This window comes from Ictalurus furcatus, chromosome 18 (assembly GCF_023375685.1).
Source record: "Ictalurus furcatus strain D&B chromosome 18, Billie_1.0, whole genome shotgun sequence".
NCBI classification, from domain to species: domain Eukaryota; kingdom Metazoa; phylum Chordata; class Actinopteri; order Siluriformes; family Ictaluridae; genus Ictalurus; species Ictalurus furcatus.
The window spans coordinates 23,722,653-23,746,944 of record NC_071272.1 but is presented as its reverse complement, the minus strand read 5'-3'; the positions used below and the strand labels follow the sequence as shown (position 1 = coordinate 23,746,944).

Below are 24,292 nucleotides of genomic sequence, written 5' to 3'. Positions count from 1 at the left end.
ACTCACACCCCAAAGTCTGTACCAGATTCAAACATTCAATGAAAAAGCAGAAATATCTCGCAAACTTCTGTTTTACCCATCTCAATCTGAAGATCACACACACCTTTTTTCTTTCACACAGAAGCAGGCCTGCATGCGCAGATAAGAACACACACATACACACACACTGAGGGAGGCCTTTACTCACACTTGTCTCCAAAACTAAATTTTTAGAACTTATCACACACACATGCCTTCTTTTTATCACCAACGCACGCAAGCTCACATACACATGTTATATTCACACACTGTTACACATATTTATATTATTACACACACACAATTGTGGTTACACATTCATACACCGGGCACGCTTCTCTTGACGGGTCCTTTCCCTGAGTTGCGTGACCCGGACCTGGGCCCAGGATTTAACCCCTCTTTATCCAGCCCTGGAATCTTTCACCAGCGGTATTAGGGGTCCCCCACCAAAGCAGCCGCCACCTCGAGTGGCCGGTATCTGGGGTTTGAGGCCTCATTTCCACCTGCCTCTATTGCAACCCTGGAATCTTTCACCAGCGGTATTGCAGGACTTTCACTCACACAACACATACACAATTTCATTAAACAACCTTATACACCTTATACATAACCCTTATACAATCACATATCGGTTCACACTTCTCTTACCTTTTCTCACTCACTCAAGGTTCTTTTGGAGACCAACTTAGTCTTTCTTCCCACCCCGGGGCTTCCCACTCGTAACAACAGATCACTAAGACAGAGCTTTGAAATAAAAGGCGCCTTTTTCCTACGCGGCCTATCTGTTGCCTTAGAGAGTGAAGTCCCACGGGAGAGATTACAGACGTACGGGTCTTAGCCCAGTCCCATCTGGGGTGCCAAATGCTGGCTCAAATTTTGCCTATTACCTGAAGACACTTAACATAGAAACAGATACTCACATATTCAATTGGAGCAAGAACAATAAGACACCAGCCGTGAGTGAGAAGAAGCAAGGGTCCAGGTTTATTCGTTCCGTTCCACCACACGAGATCCACACAGTTTGAGACGTCCCAAAATGCGATCTCAAAAGCTGAAGCTCTTCTATTTATACGGTTTTCTTAGGTTCAGGATGACGCAGACACTAATATGTTTAGAGTTAGATGTCCCAGAACACCATTACGTATGTTAACCCTTATCTTGCAGGTGCAGCTTGGCTCCTAAATATATTTTGTTTTGTTTCACTCTTTAACAATAACCCGACCTTGTCTGTGTCACTGTGACTGGATTTTCGTCGAGAACGGACACTTTTAAACACACCATCTCAACATTATGAGTAAATTTTATGTTTGTTCTACATTTCTTTTTTTGTTTGTAGTGCGTGCATGTACATTACCCTGTAAGAGTTTTTCATGAAACAGAATAAGAAACAGAATATGAAACAGATTAATTTCTGTTTTCTGCATACACACCAGGCCTCTGTGTGTGTGTGTGTGTGTGTGTGTGTGTGTCTTAGGTGAACATCTGTTCATACAGTCCACCAGCCCAGTGAATTCTCAATAAGATTACATATTACTCATACTAGGTCTCCCTCGTGTTTATTTCATGTACATTTTATATACAACAAAATGATTTAGATATAATTTTGTTTGTGTGTGTGTGTGTGTGTTTGTGTGTTAACAGTTTGAAAGAAAGAAATGATATTGTACTGGAAATCACAAATCCCAGCCCATGTATACGAGGCAAAGAAGGCTCCTGAGCTTTGAAGATTTTTGCATTGTGTAAAATGTTTTTTTTTAAAAAACTGCGTTTAAAGGGTTACGATTCTGAAAATGAATGAATGTTTGGTAATTATGATTAGAACTGATGCTGGTTAAAAAAATAAATAAAAATAAGTAAATAAACATCGCTGTCAGTGAAAGTGGAAAAAATATTAATATGTAATATTTTTATGACAGTTTTTGGACATTTTTGTACTTTTTTTCATTGACGCACAAGGGTTAAAGTAACATAACGGGTTAAAGTAAAGTAAAGGTTAGATTCTATAGTTTACACACACGGCTCAGGAACCAAAAATGTGATGGAAAAAAAAATACTTCAATGCCCTGAAAACACTTTTGTGACAGATTTCTTGAGAGTCCCACCGTTCTGAAAGCACACGCTGCTTGACCTCGTGTAATAACATAAAACGACCGTGTTACATTTCGCCCGGTGTTGCGTTGTTCCTTGTGCTTTCCTAACCCAAATATTGAAACAACCTTTTAGTCCTGGAGCCACTAAAGGAAAACTCCACCTGAAACACATTAAATCTGCTCATACTGACATACTTGTGCTCTGTTTGGTGTAATTTTGTTGCTCCTGTGAGAAGTTAGAGCTCGCCGCTATGACGTCACAGGGGGACCTTTTATTTAAAAAAAAAAAAAAAAATTCAGCAATTCAATTCAAACCTATCCGCTGTTACAAAAGAGCAAGAGCTTGTTTTCTCATTCACCATTCTCCAGGAACATTCACTGTCATATTAATGAGAAATCCAAGATAGAAACAGTGGAGATGATGGAGCAAACATTGGACTCGAAGCTCCAGGTAAGACGCGGAGTCTCGGCTTGGCTAGTCGGTGATCTAGGACATGATGAGCGTGATGGCGTTGATGACGTCATTCTCGTTCGGTAGTGATGAAACGAGGGCTAAATCCCACCGCACCGCTATCAGCAGGCAGTCGAACGGCTATTGTGGGTAATGTAGGATACGGTAAAAGTAAAAGTAGAACTTAAAAAAAAAATAATAATTAAAATAAAAATAAAAGCTCCTCGTACATGTCAAACGTAATAACACTGTAGGAGATGAAGTAAATGGCTGTGTGTCAGCGACACTAGCTCTAAAGTTTGAAGGGGTCCACTCACTTCCTTTTTGGTGCTCAGACTTTGATTCTATTAAATACCGTTTTCATTTGTTTTAATATTTTATTTTCGACTTCTTTTATCTTAACACATCTTATATCCTTAAATACTGTTTATGATCGTGGATTGTTTTATTCAGTGCTGAATTCAGATTTTTTTTTTTTTTTAATGTAAAATCAGATTTTGGACTCAAAATAAAAGGTGTTATATAAGGAAGTTATTATTATTATTATTATTATTATTATTAATATTAATAATAATGTTGTCGTTATACATTTCTTATCATCCCATTGAAATTGCCAGGCAGTTACACTAATTTTAGCAGGATTTCCTAATCTATGATGCATTTCTGGGGGTTTTTTTTACGTACTGAACCTTTGGCTAACGGTAAACTTTTAGCACGTCATTCAAAAAGCTTCAAAAAGTCATAGGGCAAAACTTGACAGTAGCGGAAACGTCTCACCATGCAGGAGCTTCCCAGGATTGCAGTTAGGGAAAATTGCATTTATGTAACGTCATACCTTTCACCATTAACTAAAGTAATGTATTACGGATCTGTTGAGATGTACTGACAATGAGTCACGATTTAGGTAAGAAGTTCCCGAGTCACTCACTCACTCGCTCACTCACTCACTGCAAGCGCTTTATCCCGGTCAGGGACGCAATGGATCCCGATCCAATCCCAGTAACAGCGTAGGGGCACGTTTGAGACGGGAATACACCCTGAATGTGAGGCAAGTCTTTCACGGGGTCGCTGAATCACATTTTATTACGACATAAATGCATCACACTTGCTTTGTTTCAGCAATTCATTGAATTCCCTTCTGAAGTTATTTCAGAAATGAATATAAACTAAAAGAAAAAAAGAAAAAGAAAAAAAGACTCGAATTCGAGACAAAACGTCATACAAAAGTCTTTATTTTGTATACTGAATACGAAAAACAGAGGTTGTGACGATTGAAAATAAAAGCACCTTGACATTGCGATTAGACAAAAACATGTAACGTATAAGCTTTTAACTTTTATCGTCATGGTGACATCACGGGTTTACCGTATTCCAGTCGGATATTCTTAATCACAAAACTCTACGGACCAACTTTCAGTGTCTTCACACAGAATACGTTAAATTGTACAATATTTACACTGACTTCCTGATAACGTGACGTGAGGCACGGTGTACGTACGCTTCACTAAGCCGGTGCGCGACAGCTTTGGCTTCATTTCGAGGCGGCGTTGCCGTGCGGAGCCGCCTGCTGCTGCTGCTGCTGCTGCTGCTCGGCGAGAGCCTGCTGAAGGCGTGTGCGCTTGCGTGAGTAGTGCTGCCAGTGCAGGATCTGCTGCTCGTCTATGAACTTGGCACACTGGGCGTTCACCAGCTCCTTCCGGAAATGCTCATACTGCAACAGCTCCAACATGTGCAGGCAGTGAGGATACCTGTACGGTCAATTTATTTATTTTTACACACACTACCAAGAAATGTTTGCTTGAAACTTTACTGTAAATAAACAATCTGAAACGAAATTGAATGAATGATATACGATAAGGAGACTAACGTAAACAACTTGACACTTACTTGAGGAATTTGGCGTACTCTGGTTCTTTCCAATAAAGCAAATACTTCAGGTAATTCACAAAAGGTTTTTCTCGCAAGTAGCCTCTTTGAGCCAAAACTACAACGAGAAGCAAAGGTAGGCAGGGTGATATTTAATTATATATGTATACACATACACACACACACAAACTTTATTAGGAACGCCATGTTCGCTTTCAGAACAGCCTCAATTCTTCCACAAGCTGCTCCTTTTGAGATTCGCCCTTTGTGACATGGGGTGTTCCTCAGTACTCAAATTGATGCTTCCTCGTTTCCTCGCTCCTCCGCCCTCCAACCCGTGACCCGGAAATCAATCGACGACAACCATCTCGAAGGACATATCAGTTCTCTAATCGCACGGCGAGGAGGCGAGGAACGAGGAAGTGAGGAAGCTTACAGAGGAGTTAGGAACGAGGATACACGGGTGTATCCTATGCGGAAATGTTTCTCATCGAACAAAGATTTGTCTCGTCCTTTTTGTATAGAAATTCTAAATTTCTATTCAACACGGTAGTAAAATTATCTAGGAATAAAACCACCACAGAAAGAAGCACTCAATCATTACATAGCAGTGAAGATTTCATGAATTTTCTCATTGGTAAAGTTGAAAATATTAGATGTGAAATTCAGGCTATTAAATTAAAACCAGACAGTATTACAACTAACCCTGTAGATGATAATATAGAAATATCAGATCAATGTTTAGAATGTTTTACTCCCCTTAGGAGAGACCGAACTAGCTTCATTAATCTCTTCAGCGAAATCATCAACTTGTATACGAGATCCTGTACCTACATGATTCTTTAAACAGATTTATCCTGGAGTAATTAAGCCGCTTCTAAATATAATCAGTTCTTCCCTTAGCACTGGCTATGTACCTAAATCACTTAAATTAGCAGTTCTTAAACCCCTGATTAAAAAACCTGACCTTGACCCCTCTCAACTGTCCAGCTATAGACCGATATCAAATCTCCCCTTCATCTCCAAGATCTTAGAAAAGGTTGTAGCATGTAGCATGGTACCTTACTTATGGGGTTTGGGCGCCAGACAGTGCAAATTAACCGTCACTTATAATTTGGACATCACTCAGTACAAAAAACATCAGTAGGCTACTCAATTCTTACAAAATAAGATTATTATTATTTATGCAATAAACGTAAGAAAATCCAGGTCGTTTCAGTCATAGAAACTGAAATAATGAAAACCAAAACTTCCCATACGTGGGATTAATAGATGAACCCATAAGGAAACAAGCCTCTATTCATACAAGAAAATTTGCACACACAAAAAGCAGAAAAAAACACATTTAACCCCAAAATAATTCTTAACCAAAACAAAAAAGTTGTTCACTTTAAAAGCGGCACTTCAGTGGCGGTGATTTGGGCATACGGGAGTTCGTGAACATGAACGCATGGGAAACCGGCCGTCAGATTCCGCTTAACACTCGGAGTTATTTACAGACAGTAACATCCAACGATTTAAGCATACTGGTTCTCCACAAAAGTATTAAAGAAAGGATCTCAAACCCGTGATGTGCCTCCGAACCCTCAAAGCCCCGCTCGCTCGTTGATTCACCTTGGCAGGATATTCCCGAAGTGTTCGCCATCCTCCGGAATCAATATCCACAGGGTTATAATCCACAGTAAAGCATTAGCATGGTCCCTGGCAAACACACACCATCAGTTCCGCGTCCCGCTCACTTCCGCCTCCTGCTCATCTCCTTCCTCCTTTAGTCACCTGTTCTTTTTATTGCTTCCGAAGACCACACCCTTCTCTTCATCTCTCTCTTTTTTTTTCTTCCGTTAATTAAAACACGGAATGGAACGGACTCCGCCTCTGCGTCACTGTGCAGCTATCCGTCACAAGCACAGCAGCTGTGCTCGTACTTACATAGGAATAACATTCATGAAATGTATCAGTCAGGATTTAGACCTCATCACAGAAGAGACAGCGTTAGTTAAAGTAGTAAACGACCTTCTACTGGCCTCTGATCAGGGTTGTGTCTCGCTGCTTGTGTTACTTGACCTTAGTGCAGCTTTTGATACTATAGATCATACTATTCTCCTTGACAGACTAGAAAATGTTGTTGGCATTAAGGGAACGCTCCTCTCCTGGCTCAGGTCTTACTAGACCGATCGTTATCAGGTCGTAGATGTAAATGGCGACTTCTCCACACATACCGAGGTAAAGTTTGGTGTTCTGCAAGGTTCTGATTTAGGCCCACTGCTTTTTACTTTATATATGCTACCTCTAGGTCAAATTATTCGTAAACATGGAATTATCTTCCACTGTTATGCTGATGATACAGAGCTGTATGTTTCAGCGAAGCCAGAGGACAGACAGCAGCTTAGTAAAGTTGAGGAATGTGTAAAGGACATTAGATGTTAGATGCTTATTAATTTCCTATTACTTAGTTCTGATAAGACAGAAGAACTTGTACTAGGACTGCGTGTAACTAGAAGTAATCTTTCTGATCACACAGTGACTCTGGATGGACTTTCTGTTTCATCATGTGCAGCAGTAAAAGACCTCGGAGTAATTATTGACTCCAGTCCATCATTTGATGCTCATGTAGATAATATTACTAGGATAGCCTTCTTTCATCTCAGGAATATTTCTAAGATAAGAAATATATTGTCACTACATGATGCAGAAATATTAGCTCATGCTTTCGTCACCTCTAGACTAGATTACTGTAATGCCTTACTGTCTGGATGTTCCAGTAGGAGCATAAACAAACTCCAGTTGCAGCTGCTAGAGTCCTAACTAGAACCAGAAGATACAACCACATCACCCCGATCTTATCCACACTGCATTGGCTCACAGTGAAATCTCGCATCGATTATAAAATACAACTATTAACTTATAAAGCACTAAACGGTCTCGCACCACCGTATTTAAGCGAACTTTTGGTTTTCTATGATCCGCCACGCCTGCTTAGATCATAAGGTGTAGGCTATTTGACGGTACCTCGAATAGCGAAGGCTACAGCAGGGGGAAGATCTTTCTCTTATAGAGCCCCACAGTTATGGAACAGTCTTCCAATTAGTGTTCGGGACTCAGACACAGTCTCAGCGTTTAAGTCCAGGCTGAAAACATATTTGTTTACTCAAGACTACCATCGATAGACTTTCTTTTACGCAAAGCACAGTTTTACTTAACAATCTCTCCCTCTCTTTACCTCCCTCTCTCCTTCTGTCCAGCCACACATGATTTTATGGAGTTACTAGAGATCCTGATCCTTTCTGCTCTCCGGACCTGCCTGATCCGTTCGGATGCCCTACTTCTGGATGGAGCTCTCATCTACTCCAATTCCACATGGACATTCTCGCTGTAGCTGCTGGGACTACGGTTGCTGCGATGGCCTCGGGACTGCGATTACCACATGCAGTTTTACACTCGGGTCTCCTTTAGTGAACAGTGGACGAGTTCAACAAACAGACTTCATATAAATCCATAATGAACTTTCTTTTACTTTCACACTATCCGTCGTTACCCAGATGAGGACGGGTTCCCTTCTGAGTCCGGTTCCTCTCAAGGTTTCTCCCTCATATCATCTCAGGGCGTTTTTCCTCACCACCATCACCACCGGCTCGCTCAATAGGGATAAATTCACACGCTTAAAATCTCTATCCTGTGTTTATATGTTTCTGTAAAGCTGCTCTGAGACAACGTCCGTTGTTAAACGCGCTATACAAATCAAAATTGAATTGAAATGAAACCTTGATGATGTTGATGGAATTATGTGTGAAATATAATTAAATAATAATATGCTTACAATGAGTATGGTCATTAATTTGATCCTTGCATGTTGTGCGCTCTGAGATGCTTTTCTCCTCACCACGGTTGTAATGAGGGGTTACATACTGTCCTCTTTCATGCAGATCTGCCACTCAGTGGATTGTCTTTTGTTTATCGTACCGTTTTGTGTAAACTCTAGAGACGGTTTTACGTGAAATTCCAGGATACCACCAGTTTCTGAAATATTCAAACCAGTCCATCGGGCAACAACAAATGGTCAAAATCACTGAGATCACAGGTGACAAGTAAAAAAAACCACCTAGGCTATAATTATTAGGCCTACTTGCATGCAAGTGATCATAATCACAATAAAAATATAGAAAAACTGTTTAAGGTGTCTAAATATTCGTACACAATTAATGACGGCTTCCAGTTTTAGGGTTTGTTCCAAGTTTTTATATCTCAATTGAACAAATATTTAAGTTAGAATAAAGTTATCAAACTTAAGTGGTCATCATGGGTTTTTAAAAATATATATATGAGCAAAGCGTACGGCTACAAATGAACAGTTTGTTCCAGAACTTACTGTTTGTATACAGTTCCGCAGAGAGCCACGGGATACACGGTGTTCTAGCACCCGGTGTCTTAACCCATGGGTTAGGGTCATAGTAACAGACAGAGGTAAAGTTAATAACACTTGCGCAGAAAAGCTCGACACATTAACCTGTGCACTGGAACCAATGTAAAATTGCCTGGCCAGTGTTTTCAACGAACAGATCAACACGTTTCTAACAGGTTGCTTGTGTGTTTCAACAACAACAACAACAACAACAATAACAACAACAACAGGTCGAAATCACCGAGATCATATTCTCCATTCTGTCTGAAGCTCTTGGCCTGTATCTGGATGATTTTATGTATTGCGCTGCTGCCACATGAACGTGTAGGTCTAGAGGTATTCCTAATAAAGTGAGTGGTTAGTATATATATATATATATATATATATATATATATATATATATATATATATATATATATACACACACACACGTACACACTCTCACACGTGATAAACAAGTCGTGAATACATAAACAATTCCATCCAATGACAATCCGGAAGAATAAGCTTTCTTTAAGAGTTCATTATGCAAACAGGATTCAACAAATTTTATTTATTTATTTATTTTTTTACAAATACACTCATTATGGCTACAATTGCGAGATTGAATCAGGACTATAAGAGACAGGACGGTTAGGTCGTGTAAAAACATTAGCAGTGAAATTGAAATAAAAAGATGTAACTGAGTCCATACTTACAGTTCAGGTAATTTGGGTTGGCCAGACACTGAACAAACTCCAGTTCCGACTGGAAACGATTCCTCGCCTGTTCCTCTGTATGATCAAAAACGAATATAGTAAGGAACGGTAATGTTTTTTTGTTTTGTTTTGGTTTTTTTAAACATTAGGCAAAGGTTATAGATATCAGCCTGTTTCAAAGCAGCCAACACCAACCAGCGCTGCGTTAGCTTAGCTAGTTAGCTAGCTGCTAGCGGGAAAAGTAAACAACGGTTTCTTTTTTATATATATAAATATATATACACACAAACCTGTTTCCATGACACCCGCCATTGTACACAATTGGAGACGAAGAATGGCGTTTTAAATGAGTTTTTAAATGTATAATACAGCGAGGATTTCTACGAAAATAGCATTGTTATGTCCTTTAGTGTTGTCTACACTCGCGCCATATTTGTCGCCAACCTGTTTTCACTGACGTACATGACAACAACGGGCGGGTTTTTTACGACAGTTTGGTGTTGGTGTCATATGGAGGATTTCTCGTTGCTTGAACAATGCAGTAAATGGTCAAAAGTATGAGGACACCTAACCAATCACACCCATGTGTGTTTTTGAACATGCCATTCCAGATTTAGTCCCCCTTTAGTGTTATAATAAGCTCCACGTGTCTGCAAAGGCTTTCCACTAGATTTTGGAGTGTGGCTGTGGGGATTTGTGAGGGGGTGAGAAGGCCTGGGGTGCAGTCAGTGTTCTAGTTCATGTTCCAAATGTGTTCCTTGTAGTGATGTGTCGTTCATGAGCGATTCGTTCTGCTTGAAAGAATCTTTAATATGACTCGGGAACATTGAGCTGTCTCAGAGAGTGGTTCGTTCATTTTTGACCGTGCATGCGCTGCAACATACCCATAGGTTCTGTACTGGAAGCAGAAATGATTAGTTCACGTTAGTTTCGAGTATTCGGGTTCGAGTCGTTCGTTCATCACGTCACAGCCCCACTGCATTCAGCCTATGGGGCGATCACGGGATGAACGAATGACTCGCACCTGAATACTCGAAACGTGAACTAATCATTTCTGTTTCCGGGAAACAGACGTGACAAATGTGACATGACAAAAGAACGACTCGGATCGGGAGGTGAGGTAACAGACTAACAGACTGCATAGCCTGAAGACCCAGCTAAGCTATTAATGAATCATTTCTGTTTTTCATAATTTGGCCTTGGTTGCATTAACCTATAGTTTATTTTTTATTCCAAATGTGATCAACGTTTGCGTAAGTACATTTAACATGTAACATTTTAATTATATTCTGCTGAAATGAACGAAATGACTCGGAAAAAAAAGATTAGTTCATTTTGCTGAACGAGATTCAAAGATCCGAGTCAGTAAAATGATCTGCACCTTACATCACTAGTTCATTTGGGGTTGAGATCAGGGCTCTGTGCAGGTCAGGATGGTCATGTCAAGGGCATCGTGTCCACTCCGACTTTAGCCAACCATGTCTTCATGGAGCTCACGTTGTTCATAGGGGCATTGTTATGCTGGAACAGGTTTGGGCCTCTTAGTTCCAGTGAAGGGAAATCTTAATGCTACAGCATACAAAGACATTCTATACAATTGTGTGCTTCCAACTTTGTGGCAACAGTTTTGGGAAAGACCACACACCTACGGTGTTTCCACCTGCAGAACTGCTGCTCAGTGTTAGATTTATTGCTTTTTCACAGCAATCTGTGTAAACTCTAGTCTTATTACTGCCCCTAGTGCTTAGGCTAGTCTATTGCATGCAGCACTCTCCACTGTTTGTATTTTGATTAGTCACTGACTGGTTGTGGCACAAAACTTGTTAGTAATGTCTCTTTGCCCCAGTTGGTTTTCATTACTCTGTCACATGCAAAATACTTTCATTTGGAGAGAGGTGAGGAATTTTGTCATAAAAAATAAAAAGTTAACCTTCTAATTTAAAGATTAAAATTGAACAAATCAACATAAAAAAAAAACATAAAGCATATAAAAATGCAAAACAAACCCCTACATTATTGCATATATAAACAGGAAAGATAACACAGATGTAGAATCTCTCCACACTTTTTACAGCCAACCTAGATCATTACTTTGACTTGATTCCTATAAGGACACGGAGCTCTGCAATGTCAAATATAACCAACAATAAAATGGTTGATTCAAATTATTGGACCATCACGCCGAGAAGTGAAAAATGTTCCAGCTTCCTACTTTCTCTCAACAAATCAATCTTCCCAAAAACTGTACAGACAGTACTGAAATCCTGTAAAGGGAAGCTGGATATTGTTAATATAAAATGACCTGAAAAGGAACTTCACTATTATATTAGCACCTATGCAGCTTATAATTTATATAATGGTGATGTTTTTATTAAAACAGGATATACAATATATAGAAACATTCTGCTTTATAAATTGATTAGGCTATGTCATACAGTATGAACCATTTTTATATACAGTTTGTGACTATACTGGCTCTGTGAGTCACTATAAGTGCTTGCATGAACAAAAAAAGAAACAAGAACATAGTGGTACACACACAAACTCATTCACTGCCACACAAGTGCCACCACTATCATTTAAAAAAAAAAATCACTACACATGTACTATACATGATCAAATACTGCTTCACTACAAAAAATTATGTCTTAGTAAGTGAAAATATCTTGAATATGGTCAACTCTATCTATCTATGTATTATTATTATTATTATTATTATTATTATTATTATTATTATTATCCATCCATTTTCTGTACCATTTATCCTACACAGGGTCGTCGGGAGCCTAGAGCCTATCCCAGGGCACTCTGGGCATGAGGCGGGGACACCCGGGACAGGGTGTCAACCCATCTCAGGGCACATTCACACACCCATTCACAGACTATGGACAATTTGGAAATGCCAATCAGCCTACAATGGATGTCTTTGGACTGGGGAGGAAACCGGAATACCCGGAGGCAATCGAACCCCCAACCCTGGAGGTGAGGCAAACGTGCTAACCACTAAGCCGCCGTGCCCATTATTATTATTATTATTATTATTATTATTATTAATCAAATATAAACTTAATCAACCTGTTTTTAGATGCTTTTACACATTTCTTATTCTACTGGCAGATAATTTTGCTTCTTTCTAGAAGCAAATGCTTAAAATCTGCCAATAGAACAAGTCTATGTATGTAAAGCTTGAAATTCATAAATGATGTCTAGAAATAGGTTTAGTAATGATATATTGAGTTAAATGTAATCTTAGAATAGGAAATACTCGATAAATTTGACTGTATTCACTTGCTAAGATGCGATTTTGTGCAGCGTTTAATGACGAGTTTAAAGGTGATCTCAAAAGGTGGTACACTCAAAAACCGATTTTTTTTTTTTTTTTTTGCCTCTTGTTCAGTTTAATTGATTAGAGTGAGCTAAAGTAACACGATTTTTTAACATTTTGTCACAATTTAACTTCATTCTGTTCAATCCACGTGATATATTAGATTAGGAGAGTAAATTGAGGGATTAAGTGATATTTAATGTGTTTTTCAGTAAAGGGAAAGACGTGTTAGTGTGTAATGTTCAGTTATGTTGGACATTTGAAGGAGTTTCTGTAATGGTTTTGGAATTTTGTGGTTATCGTTGTGCTGAAGAGCGGCGCCTGTGCTTAGGCTGTGAGCACTCAGTGATTTAAACTAATGTCAGTACTGACCCCAGTCTTTTCTTATCTGTTCATTATATACATTGCGTATAATGATGAATGAAACTGCTTGTTTAAACATAAGAAAATGAATTAAACCTCATTCAACTAATAAAAAAAAAAATTAAAGTTGGACCAACATAAGAAAATTTTGTTTGACAAATGTAATCAAATGAATTAAACATCCTAGAGTAAATTCATTTCACCGAAACCAACTAAATTTTGTTGACCCAACTAAACTGATTTATTTTGGATGAACTAAATTAAATTAAGCAAGAGTCATGAATATAATACCCTTTACATGTATAGAGATAAATAAAATCACTTTTAGAAATCTTAGACAAATATGATTATAGGCGTCTATCACTGTCCTTCATAAGATTTATAAAATAAACAAAATCTACATGTATGTACTGTCACGTTTGTGTGCTGTATCCACTGATTTGTATATTACAGTAGTTTTGACAAACTTCGTGTCACACTGTCACAGTATAAGTGCCTGAGGCATCGGAAGAACCCGTAACTGCTGTGGTATTGCCGTCACCCCCATCTTCCAGCACAAAGTATCACAGAAGACGCTGAGGATGCTACACGTGATATGTTTAGCCTGCACGATGGAGTCCATTCCTTCAGACTCCTGTGCTGTTTGCCCAACTGGGAAACGAGTCTAAATTGAACAAGACTCTTCCCCAACTGTTGATTGCCAGCGTGATGCACAGGATCCCAATGATGTTCATGAAGATCCCTGTTTTGGCCTGAAGAAGAAACTTCTTGTTAGTTAAATATGCAAATACTGTACAGATACTTTACTGAGTGAGGACACTTCCTGTCAGGAAAGGGTTTTAATTTTTAGGAAGACTGCTAATATTCATGGGAAAATGACTGGTCAGTGAATGATACTCACCATGTCTGACACTTTCAGATAACCGAAAGAGAAAACGATGGCATTCGGAGGAGTTGCTACTGGAAGCATGAAGGCGAAGGAGGCACTGAGGGTGCAGGGAATCATGACATACAGCGGGTTCATGCCTATTGATTGAGACTGGAGAAAAAAATAAAAGAATCAGTCAGCACAAAGTACTGTGTCTGAAACATGTGGTCGGATCCTCATTGGTTAATTCAAGACACTTTGTTAAACAAACACTACAACTTCAGTAATGCAATTAGCTAATACGTTGCTCACCAATCTGTGCATTTGAGGAAATCATTTAGAATCAGTTGTAATAAGTAAACAACATCTCTGTGTTAAGTTCAACGCACCATGATTAGTATTTTTTCTGTAAACAACAGCAGCAGCTTATTATAGATTTTGGTGAGACAGGACAACATTAATAACAGCATAGCCTCAGACAAAATTAAATCAAGATTATACCACACTTGACTGATGCTCTGAGCTTCCATCTAGTGAAATTTTCCCCCAGTAATTGAGACGCGATTGAGAATCAGTAGCTTCTCAGTTTTGTGCCGTTTTAGATGTATTTTTGCTCAAATGTTTTCAATAGAACAGCTGTAGCTCCTGTGCGCAAGGCATACACAGAAGATCTAATATTATTAACCAGGGTTGCCAGGTTTCAGGAAAATGTCCGGCCTCTGTGGTACATCCCAAAAACCACACAAAAGACCTGAAACTAGTCCAAGAAAAATAAAATAAATTCATGAATTGGACAAGGGAGAAAAGTTTTTCTTCTTTCTCTCAGCCTTTGTGTGGGAAACAAGGTCACCGTGGTGCACACGCATGTCTGATGTACGGACATTATCCGCTCCATAGTTCTCCTTTCACCTCCTTGCAATATATCTTACAATAGAAATGGTTCTGTAACTCATAGACACGGCGTATGGGTTTACACTTGCCGTTGTTTGCAGAATTCTGTACTAGATTTCATTTTATTTTCTATAAAACAAGAGCAGGCAGACAGCATTTTTACACTAGCCCAAGTTGATGTCGAAATTAAAACGTGACCCTGACAAGCCTGTCGTTAAGTGTCCAGTCTGCTGAAAATGTCAGTATGGAGCAGCGTAATTCTCTTCTCAATGTGCCTCTATTAGCGCTTGTTGCAGTTCCCATTTTGACCACCAGGTGCAATTATAACTCTATGGAGCTAAATGAGGGGCAGTGAGCACTCTGCCCAATGATTACACAACACCTAGAAAGGCAAGGAACTCAGCGGGACATTGGCTAATGTTTGTACAACAGCAACATTTTAAAAATAGTTTGTCACTCCAAAACAGTCATTCGTATTTAAAAACACATTCACACCTAGGTTTATTGACTGTTTTAACTAACTAAAATATGGTATGGCTGATCACCAAAGGTTGACAAAATGCTCTAGTAGCATTTCTTGACTGGTTACTGAAATCCACTTGGTTTGTCCCTAATGGTAGGCCTTCAAAACAGGTTGGCACAATGAAATACAAGCACAGAAAGGGGTAGGTATAAAGACAAAAGAAAAGAGTGCCATGAAAGAAAGCTCTGGCTTTGCATCTGAAACAAGGGCCGCACACACACACGCCAATGCCAGATTCGAGTCCACTAGTTGGCGTGAGGTAAACCTTCCATTAGCATCAATGCACCGACTCTCCTTCTCTCTCTCTCCCTGACAATGACATCTTCATAGCTCTGCCTTGTGAGCTACATGAGCTCTGGCCCCACTCAAATCTCCCTATTCAGAAGCTCTTCTCACAGTGTTCTACATTCATCAAGACATGGCAGTGAGTGCCAGAAGCTTTACAATGGCAGGGAGGAAAGGTGAAGAACCATGAGAGGGGGTGGAGGCTCAACGAGACAAGTGTGGAGCAGTGAGCAGGTTCTTTTCATGACTTACTCTGAATCTGTCTGCACTTATATATGGATGCGTGCACAACTTATTAAAGTATTGCAGTCGACATGGAAATGAACAATGCGCTTGTTTCATTCTTACTTTTTTTTTTTTTTTTTACAAAGATATATCAAACACAGAAAAGCAGAGAAATCAAGACAATTAAAATACTATTCTTATATCATTTTAAGGAGAGGACTGTGGAAATCATAATTAGGAAATGATGGCTTATGGTTTTAAGAGGTTAAAAAAAATAATAATAATCTAAAAACAAATTAGGCCAAAAGTGAAGTATCTTGGAATCCCAGGGAAAAGGGTTAAGTGGAGTCAAAACAGAAGATATGAACTGTAATGAGGTTACACATCCTTTATGTTCTACTGAAATAACTAAATTAGAATTAAGCAGCTAAACATTGGCTGTTAGCTAGCTAATGATTGCCAGCAAGCTAATGTTTGCATAGCCTAACTAGCTGAACGTTACCGAAACAGTTACTCTGGGCATCGAGTGTTTAACATCACTGTAGAAAACCTGCTATCTGAGTTTAAAAAAAACCCTTTTCACTAGTTTGACCACTCTGAGAGCGTCTACTTTTTTATTAGAGATTTGTATTTAGATATGTTTTAAAATCTCAAAAGCCAGAACCCATCATTTTGAATGAAACGAAAGGCAAGTCTTACCCATAGCAAGGTCAAACCCGAGAAAAAAAAAAGTAAACGTATTAAATACACCAGAAGGGGGAAAAAAAAGAAAAGAAATTTCATTTAACGTGACGTGTCTATGACTAAATATACAAAATGCTGATATTCTATTAAAATGATTAAGCCCTTAATGTAAATCTTTGATTTTGATTCAGTATTTCTCGGATCACGCAGCTGTGTGCTGTACACCCTACAGATAAACACCCCGTGATGACTGCATGCATGTTTGAGTGAAAGGAAACGTGTACCATAGAGGCAAGGATCGGCAGAAACAGGGTGGCCGTGGCCACGTTGCTGGTGCATTCGGTGAAGGTCGCTATCATCAGGCACACGATAATAGCAATAGCCCATGGAGGAATGGTCTGGAGTGGAGTCATCTGTTCCCCAAGCCATCCGGATAAACCTGAATCCTTTATGTGTGGAGAAATTCAGACAGAGTATAAACAGGACGTACAGCATGTGTGGAAATGCACATACTGTGGATAAGATGTAGCTACTGGATCTCCTGACACTTATATAATGTAACACACACACACACACACACACACACACACACACACACACACAGGGCTTAGACATGTGTCCTACATGTAATTGTGTGCTTTAGGCACTTGTGAGTGGTCATGGATGTAGTAATCACACATCATGTTGGGGTTGCAGCAGAAATAACAGTATGAGTGATCGCTTTTTTTTTGTTTTTTGGTCACGCCAAACCATAGGCACAGCTAAAGGTATTGTTTTTCGTTTGCCGTTCAACCACTGCATAAATAGACCTGTAGGTCTGTGCTTTTTCTCCTTGGCTCGGTTCGCTTTCAAAGTGTGTTTATGCAAGTCACATGTGAGTAAACTGTCCTCTCATTGGTCAGAGTGCACCTGTTTATGTTATGGGGTAATGCTCATAGCGGTCATCCCTCAAGATGGACAGACAGCAGCTCCGCGAGCTTATTTTAGCTTTCTTTTTAGCTGTAGTTATTATAATTGATCTAATTGATATGTTCCATGGAGCGATTAAAGCCTTGAGACGCTCGCGAAACACCTTGTAAACCTCAGTGTTTTTAGGCATTTTTTGAAAGTTGTTCAGATATACAGCATGTTCGTCAGAACACATTTCAATGAGCCGTTTTATCCTCGTCTTTGGTCCAAGTTAAACTGCGATTCATGTTGCCAGTCATTAGCACAACAAACGCTTCTTTTTTTTTTCACGCAACGCAGTTCCCATAATGCATTGCTATACAGGTTTGTTTCGTTGGTCAGTTGGATCGGATTGCTTTCTCACCACTCCAGAGTCCGTTTGCAATCGGACATGGTTGTGTCGGGACGGATCTGAGTGCAATGTATGTCTAAACGAACCGAACCAAGCGAGAAAACGCACCAGGTTCCGAAACAAATGCTTCAAATGAGGCAGGTGTGAGAACACCCTAAAAACAGACACACTCTTCAGGAAAACCTTATCAAACAGGTTATAGCTTCCTCTTATAGGCATGCCCTCAGTCTGTCTGGCCTTATATATAGCACATGTTTTACTCCCAGTAGCAAAATCTTTGTTTTCCAGTGTAATAGGATGTATTCTGTAGAATTCTGTGCATTTTACCTCACTGCCCTTAGCCAGAGCAAAACCTCCTCCGAGCAGCAGTACAATGCTCCACGGCATCTTCTTCTGCACCACTGGCCAGGTCAGCAAAGTCGTTCGAGGTTCACTGTTGGACTGGGACACTGCAACAGAATGTGGACAATATTCACATTTTAATAAATGAATAAATAAATAAATCCCAGAGTCGAGCTTCCAGATCCAGTCCCCAGGCACCCTCAAACGTGCAGTCCAGAGTTCCAGGAGCTTGGGTCCGACTAAAACTAGAATGGATTATAAGTTAATGCAGGTATAATGTTGCTTCTAATGATTTTCTGAATAGCTTGCCTTCTGAGAAACCCTGTATTGATTTTGTTGGTTAAGAACCATTCAGTTCTTCACATATAAAAACAAATGCCTCACATTTATCTGCATGTTGTTCATCTTCTCATTGGGTGTGATACGACCCAATGTTTAGTAGAAGTAGATTATCTGCACATAACAGCACAGCCTGAAGTGAATTACCACAGCAATTTGCCAACGATTATAAATTTTTCATGTATTTATGAACGACATGACGCTTTTTAATCGTTTACAGTTACACTGAATGATCCACAAGGCGTTCCTGAAACTAACGTTCCTGTTAGTACTAGCATTCCATCCAGCATGAATTCCCTTCTAGCACCCAGTGCTCCCGGGACAGGCTCCGGATCCACTGTGACCCTGACCAGGATAAATGGTTAACTGAAGATGAAATGAATACAGCACCCTCCACTAATATTAGCACCCTTGGTAAAGGGTGTAAATTGTTGTACGCCTATATTTAACAAATATTTTTTGATAAACCTGTGTAGTGTTTGCAATTGTTTGATCTCCATGAGAGCAGAGTACTTTTTGGGAATTTTCTGAACAAAAGATCAAAAGTTTAAACAATAAAGATAATTTTTCACAGCCTTCTTTGCTCATACTGTATTTACCAAGGGTGCCAATATTAGTGGAGAACACTGTAAGTACTATATGGAAACTTCTGGTACATTGCAGAGAAAAAACTTGGAGAATCTGGATTTCAGAGAGCTGACATTCACTCCTGTGGCTTTCCCCTTACCTGTGTCGAAGCTCTGTGACCTCCAGCTGCACAGGCAGGGGGGCTTAGCAGGAAGCACAAAGAGAAGAGAGGCTACAAAAATTGACACTGTGGCATCTGTCACGTACCTGTCCAGAGAAAGATTAGCCGTGATTAGACATGAGGAGAATTTCGGCTAAGGTGTCATTTTGTACAGTATTTTCCTGAGCCTGCAGATTAGAGTGTATTTTACATGCCGTCTAGCATAATAACATCATCATTATACTAAGAAACACCAGTACATTTTGAAATATTGAAGAAAAAAAATACCACATCTAACCAAATGGAATTCTGCTGTATCGTATAATAACGTTGTGGATTTTGACTGTCTGAATAAGATTCTGGAGTCAAGAAAATCTGTTAACAGCATGTGAGCTGCATAATTGATCATTAGACCACTATGTACACAATCACTATTTGCAGATTGTATCCTCTTGGAAACTCCATTCACAAATCCTCAAACATTTGACCTACGAGCTACGTAACATCATCTGATACGAGGATACACGTTAGGTGCACTAGGCTAAAGATCAATCCCCCAAGCCCCCCCCCATCCATTTTAGCAATCTCAGAAGCGTGTTTTCCGGAAGAACAGATTTTTTTTATCTTCTTTTTTTTTTTTCCTGCTCGAGACACTCTGTCCTGTTTTCTACTTTGCTTTGTGTTTATTTAGTGAGTAATCAAGTTTACTAGTGTGTTGGATATTCTCCCTTTCTTTTTTTCTTTTTTCTTTTTTTTGCTCGCTGCAAGCCAAAGTGCATCTGATGACATTAGATTGGGTGTCAGTTGCGTCACTGTTTGCTAACCTATGGGTCTAAACATCCGTGAAAACATTTACCGATAAATCTTATGTGACTAGATGATGATAATGAAAGATAAGAACAGACTTTCCAGCCTTTTCCTGGATGCCTCGTTACATGCTGACCTTGAAGTGCTAGGTGTGTGTTTTTCTTTTCCACGTAAGGTTCATTAACAGTGACGGTATTGAGACGGACCGAAAAGCAACACCTCAGACAGACTTTCTGCTGCCGTTATGGAAAGCCGTGCTGGGTACGTCCATAAAAACGGTCTGAAGTAGTATAGTACAGAGACTTGAGGAAAAAAAACCATGCAGATTATGAAAAGAAAGTATAGTCATGCACGTTCAGAATTGATCCGTACTCTTTGTCGTTGTTGAAAAGGTGCGTTGCCCAGCCGTCCACAAAGCCCGGTTCACGTGTGAACCACAGAACCACTAGCAGACAGAAGAGTGTTAAAACGCTTATTTCCCCAAAGGACATGGGTCCAAGGCTACGATGCTCCTCACAGATCACATTATACGCAGCAATCTCTTTCTCTGTTTTCACTGCGCCACAGCCCCATGTTTTTTTGAGACTAGAGTGAGTGAACGAGAGCGAGAGAGAGAGAGAGAGAGAGAGAGAGACAGACAGACAGAAAGAGAGGTTTCATATCAGCATGGTGCCATAATAAACATTAGTAAATACAGAGTGTTAATAATATTCTTTTACTGCTAACTGTCATTACATTTTATGACAGTAAATAAAGTTATATCTCTTACTTGAAGCCCAGGAACACAAGCTGCAACCACAGCCAGGCTGCCAAGAGCATAACAAGCATGTTAGGGAAGGCAAACCCAAACCAGGAGGCAAAGTTCACAACATCTGGGTTCTCTGGGAAGAGCCTGAAGAGAGAACCCAAGACTTTAGACAGTGTTGCTATAGATCATGATCAGTCAACATTATTAATCTTGACTGTTTGGGACCTACTGGCTCATTTGTCCTGTAAGGACGAGATTGGGCCCGGTGCCTGTGAGTGTGGCAGTTCCACCAATGCTAGCAGCGTAACACACGCACAGCATCATGCCCTTACACATCCTCAGCATCTCCTTGGTTTCCTTCCACTCTTCCACTGGGTTCTCTGTAGACAAGCTGAGGCCATTCACCAGCACTGCGCACAAACAAAAACGCACACTGGAAATTCATACGCAATGAAGGCTATGTAAAATATGATTTGACGTAGGACTTCTCAGGACACTCACCCTGGCCATCAGCCTGTTTCTCAGGCAGTTTATCTTCCTGTTCGGAAGGAGCTCCAGCTTCCTCTTCTCCCGCTGTGCTGTGGAGCTGCTCCAGCACTGCCTGCACTATGGGCACCATCATGGCTGTAGTGGCAGTGTTACTGATCCACATGGAGAGGAATGCCGTCACGCTCATAAAACCTAACATCAGCCTGCACAGAATCGTATCATCAATTACACTGACGCTTCACACTTCTTATTTAACTTATCATTAGGTATCACAATGCATAAACAGCAGCAGGATGATAAACACGTGAACGGCAGTAAAGATACTGGCACAGATACGTGTCTAAAAGAGTTGCATAATAAGTAATTGCTTTGATCTTTTTGCCATAAGTGATCACTTGGCTATTCGAATCTAATCTTTACACCACACCCTATCGCCATGCACATGTCAAAACATCTTGGTGCGCTTCAAAGCCCTAGATAAAGGACATTTTATAACACACATGTCGCAGGCACTCACAGGGCAGGCCGCACCCCGACGATGATCAGAACTCGCAGTGCGATGCGTTTGTGCAAATTCCAATCCTCTACAGCGACGGCTACCATCAGGCCGCCCAAAAACAGCATGTTTGTGTCCTTCAGGTACTGCATGCACACCTAAGGCACATAAACAGACAGAATAAACTTCCATACCGTACAGCTTTGTACGCTTAAGTAGGTTTTCATACAATTCCTCGCACGGAAAATGAAAGTGTGTGTATAATTGTGGCAAAACGTACGTCTTTAGAGTCCATGATGCCAAACAGAGGGAAAAGCACAACTGGTAAGAGAGCGGTAACGGCCAAAGGCAGCACCTCGGTACACCAGTACACTGCCATCAACCCAATAACATAGGCACATCTAGCTGTCTGCAGAGTCAAAACGTTATTAAAGGTATTATAAATAGGTACAAAGATAAAGACACAAAATCTGTCCTGAACATTTCTCTCTCTAGTTATGAGGTTCATACTGACAAACACTGAAGTTACTTGCTGTTCATTTTAGTGCTATATACAGTAACAGCCCTATTATTGGTAGTTACGACGGTACTACGAAAGAAAAAGAAAAAAAAAGACAATTTAACATACAGCTTTGTATAATATTATTAAGATTATATTACAAGCATATTGTATAACTTTTTTAGTAGCATGTCCTTTCAGTGTCACTGTCACTCAGGGCCTGATTTAAAGTTTTTAAAAAAGTTAACAACATGACTACTACTACTATTAATAACATTATTATTATTATTAGTAGTAGTAGTAGTAGTAGTAGTAGTAGTAGTAGTAGTATTATCCCTTCAGCAACCGCTTTATCCTGGGGGTATTATATCTATCTATCTATCTACATATATATATAGGGATGTACCTGGGGCACTTTTTTCTTTTTTTATGTTATTGAATCAGTTAACAAAAAAGAACCAATTATACAAATGAATTTAATATAAATGATCCATTAGTTACAGTCAGGAGATCCTAGTAAGGTTAGGGTTAGTTTCTGGTTGTTGATTCCATGATGTGCTACACAATGGCACTTTTTTTATATATATATATATATATATATAATATTCAAATACTTAATGCAAATGTTAAAATGAGCTGTCTTTTGTTTTTCCAGAGGGTTGTTGTCTGTGTGAGCGTGTGAGTGTGTGAGTGTATGAGTGTGTGAGTGTGTGTGTGTGTGTGTGTGTGTGTGAGTGTATGAGTGTATGAGTGTGTGAGTGGAGCAGGAATGTCGACAATGAGTGTGCCACTGTCCAAAAAAAAAAAAAAAAAAAAAAAAAAAATGACGGACATGGCGTGGAATCCGCGCTTCTTTATGACAACAAAGCGTAAAGACAACAAAGGGGGTGCCGGGGCATTGTGTGCGTGCGTGTGTGCGTGCATGTGTGCGTGTGTGTGTTCATTTAGAGTAGCAGTGGAATGTTTGAGCAAGCGTCTCCTCTCCCCCTGCCAAGGCGCATGGGACGTGCACTAATCACTAATCACTAATCACTCATTCCTCACTGATCACCGGTGTAACTATCTGAACTATTCCCAGGTTTAGGTGACCAGTGCGCGTGGAGAAGCTGAAGGTACTCACAGTGCACCTTGTTTTTTTTCTTAAAAGTGCACTGAACAAACACTGAGCAAAACAAACCCAGGGTTCTCGATAGATTTAATGTTTAAACTGGAATAACAGAGTGGGCTAAGTACACCTGTTTACGCTGCAACTTTCCTTGCAGCTTTGGAAACTTTCCCTAGCGCATGCGATACATACCGGTGTTCCAACAACCAGGGGCAAGGGCAGGAGAAGAAACGGAGCGCAGAACAGGATAAGTCCATTTCTCGATCCCCAAATCGACTTAAACAGCGGCAAAACCATTCTCCTGCTTTCTTCTTCAGTGATGTCACGCGTCACGCTGCTGAAGGCAAAAACACAGCAGGGAGAAGGTGCGCGAGGGAGAAACCGGGGGAGTTTACCAATGAGAGCACGCGCTCTCTCCCACCTTCTTTCTCTCTATCTCTCCCCCACCTTCTCTGTCTCTCTCTCTCTCTGTCATCCACATTCATTCATTTTCTCTCTCTCTCCCTCTCTCTCTCTCTCTCTCTCTATCATCCACATTCATTCATTTATTCTCTCTCTCTCTCTCTCTCTCTCTCACTCTCTCTCTCTCTCACTCTCTCTCCCTCTCTCTATCATCCACATTCATTCATTTATTCTCTCTCTCTCTCTCTCTCTCACTCTCACTCTCTCTCCCTCTCTCTATCATCCACATTCATTCATTTACTCTCTTTCTCTATCATCCACATTAATTCTCTCTCTCTCTCTATCATCCACA

General features: G+C 40.0%; 2 protein-coding genes across 2 annotated transcripts; both read right to left on the bottom strand.

The window, feature by feature from the left end:
- Positions 1–3,774: 3,774 nt before the first annotated feature.
- On the bottom strand, positions 3,775–9,960 carry med31 (mediator complex subunit 31). Its single transcript, XM_053649115.1, has 4 exons — positions 9,813–9,960; positions 9,523–9,597; positions 4,447–4,543; positions 3,775–4,307 (listed from the first exon to the last, which is right to left on the bottom strand). The coding sequence occupies exons 1-4, from the start codon at positions 9,832–9,834 to the stop codon at positions 4,091–4,093; spliced, it is 411 nt and encodes a 136-aa protein (XP_053505090.1). The 5' UTR covers positions 9,835–9,960; the 3' UTR covers positions 3,775–4,090.
- Positions 9,961–11,884: 1,924 nt separating this feature from the next.
- slc13a5a (solute carrier family 13 member 5a) lies at positions 11,885–24,083 on the bottom strand. The gene is made up of 12 exons (XM_053649114.1): positions 23,731–24,083; positions 22,215–22,343; positions 21,956–22,092; positions 21,451–21,641; positions 21,179–21,359; positions 20,971–21,093; positions 20,574–20,786; positions 19,395–19,501; positions 18,314–18,435; positions 16,971–17,132; positions 14,112–14,249; positions 11,885–13,962 (listed from the first exon to the last, which is right to left on the bottom strand). Exons 1-12 carry the CDS (start codon positions 23,833–23,835, stop codon positions 13,837–13,839), a joined length of 1,734 nt encoding a protein of 577 aa, XP_053505089.1. The 5' UTR covers positions 23,836–24,083; the 3' UTR covers positions 11,885–13,836.
- Positions 24,084–24,292: the final 209 nt, after the last annotated feature.

What these genes read in the sequence shown, in the direction of transcription:
- slc13a5a (XM_053649114.1), bottom strand. Translation starts at nt 23,835, where the DNA reads ATGGTTTTGCCGCTGTTTAAGTCGATTTGGGGATCGAGAAATGGACTT. An exon ending in GCATCATGGACTCTAAAGAC is followed by an intron (nt 22,093 to 22,214) that starts GTACGTTTTGCC and finishes TATGTGCCTTAG; the next exon opens with GTGTGCATGCAGTACCTGAA. An exon ending in ATCTGAAAGTGTCAGACATG is followed by an intron (nt 13,963 to 14,111) that starts GTGAGTATCATT and finishes TTTCTTCTTCAG; the next exon opens with GCCAAAACAGGGATCTTCAT.
- med31 (XM_053649115.1), bottom strand. Translation starts at nt 9,834, where the DNA reads ATGGCGGGTGTCATGGAAACAG. An exon ending in GGCGGGTGTCATGGAAACAG is followed by an intron (nt 9,598 to 9,812) that starts GTTTGTGTGTAT and finishes TTGATCATACAG; the next exon opens with AGGAACAGGCGAGGAATCGT. An exon ending in CAACCCAAATTACCTGAACT is followed by an intron (nt 4,544 to 9,522) that starts GTAAGTATGGAC and finishes TTCTCGTTGTAG; the next exon opens with TTTTGGCTCAAAGAGGCTAC.